This window comes from Thunnus maccoyii, chromosome 6 (genome assembly GCF_910596095.1).
Source record: "Thunnus maccoyii chromosome 6, fThuMac1.1, whole genome shotgun sequence".
Lineage (NCBI taxonomy): Eukaryota > Metazoa > Chordata > Actinopteri > Scombriformes > Scombridae > Thunnus > Thunnus maccoyii.
In genome coordinates, this window is record NC_056538.1 from 17,870,173 (window position 1) to 17,876,172 (window position 6,000).

The window sequence follows — 6,000 nt, forward strand, 5'->3', positions numbered from 1 at the left end:
AAACACGTCTCACTTTCGGTTATAGGTCGCTGCCTCCACAGGAGCCTGAAGACATCCCTCCTCACAACAGCCCCATGACTCAAATTTACAGGAAAATTTCAAAGAGCTGCTATAACCCCCGTGCCCCCCTCCCCCCCTCATCAACCCATAAAACCAGTGTTGTAGTCTAAACACACCCATGTGTACAATCACGCTTTGTTACAGCAAAACACTTCACTTTCACAATCAATTCTGTAATTTTAAATGCCTCAATATGTGGCAAAAACACATAAAAGCGGGATTAATTTCGGCTGATTACTAAAATTGGTCTAAAAATGGCTTATTTTCTGATTCCTTTCCCACACAGATGAGTCTAGATGAACCATGATCAGTTTTGGCACAGGCCTTCTCCTTTGGGTCCAATTGCTGCATGATAACAGCGGTAACATGTTTTCACTGGCTCAAACTGAAGGGATCTGCGAAAATCAGTCGCCTCAAGTTTATAGTTTTCTTGCCAGAAAGATATTAAGACCTCTTTCTTTATCAACTTCACACCGCCACTGAAGCATTACCGAGAAAAGGAGATTACCATCAGAGAGTCTTGCTTGAGTGCAACACCGATATTAAGTATTAGGTAATATTTTGGAGGTAGATCATAAAGATCACGGAGTTTATGTCTATATTAACCTCTCCTCACCTCGCTGTTGAGGGTCTGTCTTTAAAGCGATGTTGTTTTTTGTGTGTGATAAAGAGAAGAAGACATTTTCAGCTGCACTGTATCACGTTGACATTTGCAATTTTCCTGACCGCAGCTCTCTGAACTCTCTGTGGTTATGTTTCCGAGAGTTTCCCAAACACTATTATGCAACCTCCCAAACATTCTTCCATTTATCATCCTCTTATTCCCCTCTTAAATCCCTCCCTTCGTATTGATTTTGTTTCAATGTTTTTGTTTTACACATATTTCTCCTTTATTTGTGCTGGATGAACATCAAATATTTCCTTCAGTATCCTCCCTGTTCTCTCTCCTCCACCCACAGTTCCTCCTCTCCCACCCACCCCAGTTTCTAATTGGATTTCATTACCATTTCCCTTCAGTTTTTCCCAGCCAGACTCTCGCTGGTTGGGAGGAAGAACTTTCACTGGATTCTCTTTAACACACACAGATATCATCATCATCAGTAGCAGCAGTAGCAGCAGCAGCAGCTCTCAGAGACTTCACTACATCATCTGGTAAGTTAGGCTTTGATTATTTTCTTGAATCAGCTGCTCTTTTAGAGCCGCAATGTGTCCGATACTTTCAGCGTTGAAAACAGAAAGACATGACCACCTTTTTCCTCCAGACCATCCAGTAGGAACTGAGTTACCATAAACTGCATCACTGATATGACTGCCGAGCTCGATTACAAAGTAAACTTTGTTCAGATCATCAGTAATATCTGAAATTAATACAGTACTTAAAGTATCAAAAGTGAAAGTACTCATTATGCAACAGACTGTCAGTGTTATATTGTTATACTGGATTTAATTAATGATGCATTAAAGTTTAAGCAGTATTTTAATGTTTTAAGTGGCAGAGGTGGAGCTTATTTTAACTACTTTGTGTTGATAGTTATCATAATCTTATTTTTTTAATATGAAATCTTAATCTGTAAAACTGTCAGATTATTGTAGTGGAGTAAAAAGTACAATAATTCTCTCTAAATACAAATATTCAAGTAATGTAGGTATGTCAAGTACTTAGTTACAGACTTTCCACCTCTAGGTAAAAGCATTATTCAGCAGTACAGGATTAAAACAGATAAGTTTGCCTTTAACATGACTCAGCCTCATACAGAAACGTGTAATATTACTGCACTCCAGCTGGTCTTAAGGCAAAATGCCAGTTTGTTTCCAAACTGGCCAGTGGGACTTTTTTTCTGTGTTGCAGTGAATTCAGTTCTTTGAACTGCCTGTAAAAGTTCATACAAATCTTCCAGGTTTTTCAAAGTCTGGAGGAAGTTGAATCCAAATCACCAGACTCTAATAAGAGTGTTTTGGATTTAGCTTTATCCAAAGTTCTTTCAACTGCTTTTCAACATCTGGACATTACCTCATAACAAATTTTACAGCAGGCCACAAAAAGAAAATTAAAAATGAGATATAAGTCAGCTGATTATTGCATGATAAAGTGAGTATGACAATCTGTTCTGACAGTACAAACTAAATCAGAAGTGTGTAGTTGTGTAGAAACTATATTTCACATATTAATAGTTTTTAGTGTCTTCTCTCGTGCTCTCAATGAAAACATTCATGTTTCTAATCATCTGAGCTACTGAGTAGTGGTGGCAGACAGCTGCTCAGACTCTCCAGTATTTGTCCTTTCGTCTGCTCTCCTCTTCTGCAGGAATGCTGACATGCATCTGTCTCTTCTCTCCCTCCTCCCTTTTTTTTGCTCCTTTCTTTCTGTTTCTCTCTCACTCTGCAGCTGTGGTGGATGTACATGTAAGCACTCAAATCCATTCAGGAAGACCTGCAGATAGACGATAAAACTCTTAACTTTCCTCATCATTGTCACGCAGCATTAACAGCGAGTTTTGTTTTTATTACTTAACCACACTATAAGACAGCTGTCAGTGTTCCTGTTTAGATCATCAGCTCAGTTTACGGTCGAGTGACGCCTGTCTTGCTCTCAGACAGGCAGCCAAACAGGGCTAGAGGTGAGACGAGCCGGTGTCTCTTCTTTACTGGATTCTGACTGGACTAAAAAACCCAGCAGGAAAGATAAAATAGGAAGAATGTGGGGTTGTTGAACTCTCATACTGAAGCAGGGTCATCTGAGGTTTGAGGTTCGTGATTCCTGTTCACAGAAAACAAAGACAGGGGGAGAATTTGAGAATTAACTTTTTAACTTTTAGGTGTGCCTGCGAGTAGTTTCTGAGTAGACTGTCTGGTATTCGACATTTCATCAAACCTTTATAAGAAACATCTGTTTAGAATCTAAGGATTAGTCATGTTTTGTTTTGCAGATATGATTAGTCATTAGATGAGGAATTATGTAATTTTCATTCTCCAGAACTGAAAAACAGATTTTATAATGGCCCAAGTCAAGGTTTCACTTAGAGAAAATGCTTGCCATCACGTAAATGATAAGTGTTAGACACAACATGTTTGGATACAGTGCAATTATACCAGTATATAATGAAAAATTATGTTGTTTAGTTTAAATTTTGAGTCATTTAACAGAAAAAGGGGTATTTAGGTCGAAGATTATATACCTAGTGTATATCTAAGTGGGTTGGGGTGAATCTTCTTTCATGTTGATCATTTTTTTCTTCTTTCCATCACTTCCACTTCACACCACGTGCCTTCCTTGAAACTAAGCATGCTGTTTTTTTTCTCTCAAATTGTTCTCTTAGGAAACACTGGTTGGAACCAAAAACGGCACCTGTGTTAATAAACACAAGCACTCCACATAAGTGTTGTTATAGTCTGAGCTGCAGTGAAAGCTGTAGGAATGTTTTAGTATCATAATAAGCTATTAGATTATGTAAGAACAGCTACCTGAGTGGAGGAGGACACTTTGAAAATGTCATCTGCTCTAAATTACTGGTTACTTCCTTACAGCTTTGGCAGCACTAAAATATGTTGGATTAAGCCAACTCAATAATATAATTTGTTATTTCAGTTTTACAGGAATATGTTTCAAAACAGAAAGGAGGAAAGGGGCAGTGCCTCTATTGTTACAAAGTAAATGATTAGAAGAGAGTTTAATATGGACCCTAGTAAATGTTGGTTTAGTTTAAGTGCTTAAAATTACAGATTGTTTTTATAAATCAGCCCACATTTACAGGCAGTTTGGGACTAACTGAAGTCATTTTCAGCCAATCAGGATCCAGTTTTGTCATCCTGTACCAGTATATTTGACAAGAGGATGGAAACTGAACGCAGGGCCTTAATTTTTGCTGTAAAACTCTCATTTCAGTGTGTTTATTTATGCTGCAATTTCAACATTTATACGTGCTCCCATTTTCTTCTGTCATGTGATTCTGTGTGATTGGACTTGATCTTTATAGTGGCTTTTGTGGTGCACTTTTGTATATTCAGATCACTGTTTTTCCATTGTATGAAGTTAAGTCTAAACTCTGGTGTTAACCCTCCTACAGTTTATAAACTGTAAACATTTATGCAAACTGCTGAACTCTTGTCTCTCTCTCAACAGTGACTCTGCAATGACATCTCTCAGGCTGTTGCCCTTGTTGCACTCCCTCCTTGTCCTACAAGTCCAACTTTCCAGTCCATTAGAAGACAACAAGATCCCTCCCAGTCTGTGCACTGGTCAACCTGGTATCCCGGGCTCTCCCGGAGCTCATGGCGGTCCTGGTCAGCCGGGGAGAGACGGGAGGGACGGGAGAGATGCTGCTCCAGGGGAGAAAGGACAGAAGGGGGACAGGGGAGATACAGGTGCTCTGCTTTATTTAAATGTGTGTCTGTATGTGTGAGGGTTAAGATCAGCACTGAAAGTTCCTCTTTGTCCGCAGGTGAGACAGGAGTGCGAGGTCTGACCGGGGACAGAGGTGACACAGGAGAGAAAGGGGAGAGGGGGCAGCCAGGAGAGTGTGCCGTGGCCCCCAAATCAGCCTTCAGTGCCAAACTATCAGAGGGCCACAGTTCACCCCTAACTGTGGGAGACGCAGTCCGCTTCGACAAGATCATGATCAATGAACAGGGTGACTACAGCCCAGAGACGGGACGCTTCACCTGCAGAGTCCCTGGAGTCTACTACTTTGCCGTCCACGCCACAGTCTATCGTGCCAGCCTGCAGTTTGACCTCATGAAAAACGGGCACACGGTAGCATCTTATTTTCAGTTCTATGGCAACTGGCCCAAACCTGCGTCTCTGTCAGGCGGCTCCCTGCTGCATCTCATCCCTGGTGACCAGGTGTGGGTCCAGATGGCTCTGGGAGAGTACCATGGATTTTACTCCAGCACCAAGACAGACAGCATCTTCACCGGCTTCCTGGTGTACTCAGACTGGAAAAACTCTGCTGTGTTTGCATGAAAGACACGTACTCATGAACAAAACAAAGTCATATCCCACTTTGGGAAATGAACCGCACACATATTTCCACACATATTTCTTGCCTATTTTAGTTTTATAATTGAGATGTTCTGGATAAATACACGTGAATAGGCTGTGATGTGGAACATCTGTGTTTGTGTAATAAGTAAAATCACACACCAGACAATGTTGGTCGAATGGCACATACTGTACCGTGCAGTGTGAGGTTCACACACCGAGCAGTAATGTTTATCCAGTGTCTGTTCTTCAGTTGCTGCCTTTAAACTGTTGTGACAGTCAATTCTTGTAACAGATGTTGTGTCAGTGGCCTCCAGCCAACTCCAGGCCACAAATTCAAACAGCTTTCATGCTATTATTGCACTTTGTTTCCAAACGATTTCTGCACAGCAAACATCAAACATGAATAAAACTTTGTAGTTTTTAAAAAACACATGACTGAGATATTTGTGGCCATAATACAGACACACGTGATAAGATCAATTGTACTAATAGGTGCAATAAGCCAGCCGCTTTTAACTTCTATCTACAAACAGGACTGTTGAGTCGCTATCATAACATACCTGCCTGTGCAAACACACCTGTCTATATCTGTTTAATGCTCGATTACCTGATGGCAGCTGTGGAAGAAGTACTCACATCCTTTACTTCAGTTAAAGTACGAATGCAACAGTGTAGAAAGACTCAATTACCACTAACAGTCCTGTATGCAAACTCCTCCTTAAGTAAAACTACAGAAGTATTATCAGCAAAATATACTCTAAGTATTTAAAGAAAAAGTACTCATTCTGCAGACAAATTGTACCTTTGAGTGTTGTATTATTATATATCACATTATTAGATTGATAATGTGCATAAGTAGCATATTACTGTTTAAGCTAGTCAAGCTGGAGCTATAATTATAACTATTTTACATACATTTAGGTAGTTTAGTCCAGGTGTTCTCCAAAGGGTCACAAGAT

At 40.2% G+C, this 6,000-nt stretch overlaps 1 protein-coding gene across 1 annotated transcript; it reads left to right on the forward strand.

Annotated features, from left to right (window-relative positions):
* Nucleotides 1-1,054: 1,054 nt before the first annotated feature.
* c1qtnf5 (C1q and TNF related 5) lies at nt 1,055-5,471 on the forward strand. Its single transcript, XM_042414311.1, has 3 exons — nt 1,055-1,212; nt 4,181-4,422; nt 4,500-5,471. Exons 2-3 carry the CDS (start codon nt 4,191-4,193, stop codon nt 5,018-5,020), a joined length of 753 nt encoding a protein of 250 aa, XP_042270245.1. The 5' UTR covers nt 1,055-1,212; nt 4,181-4,190; the 3' UTR covers nt 5,021-5,471.
* Nucleotides 5,472-6,000: the final 529 nt, after the last annotated feature.

Excerpts from the sequence above, each read along its gene's own strand:
- c1qtnf5 (XM_042414311.1), top strand. The coding sequence starts at position 4,191 with ATGACATCTCTCAGGCTGTTGCCCTTGTTGCACTCCCTCCTTGTCCTA. Across the intron at positions 4,423-4,499 it reads GGGGGACAGGGGAGATACAG|GTGAGACAGGAGTGCGAGGT; the intron begins GTGCTCTGCTTT and ends CTTTGTCCGCAG.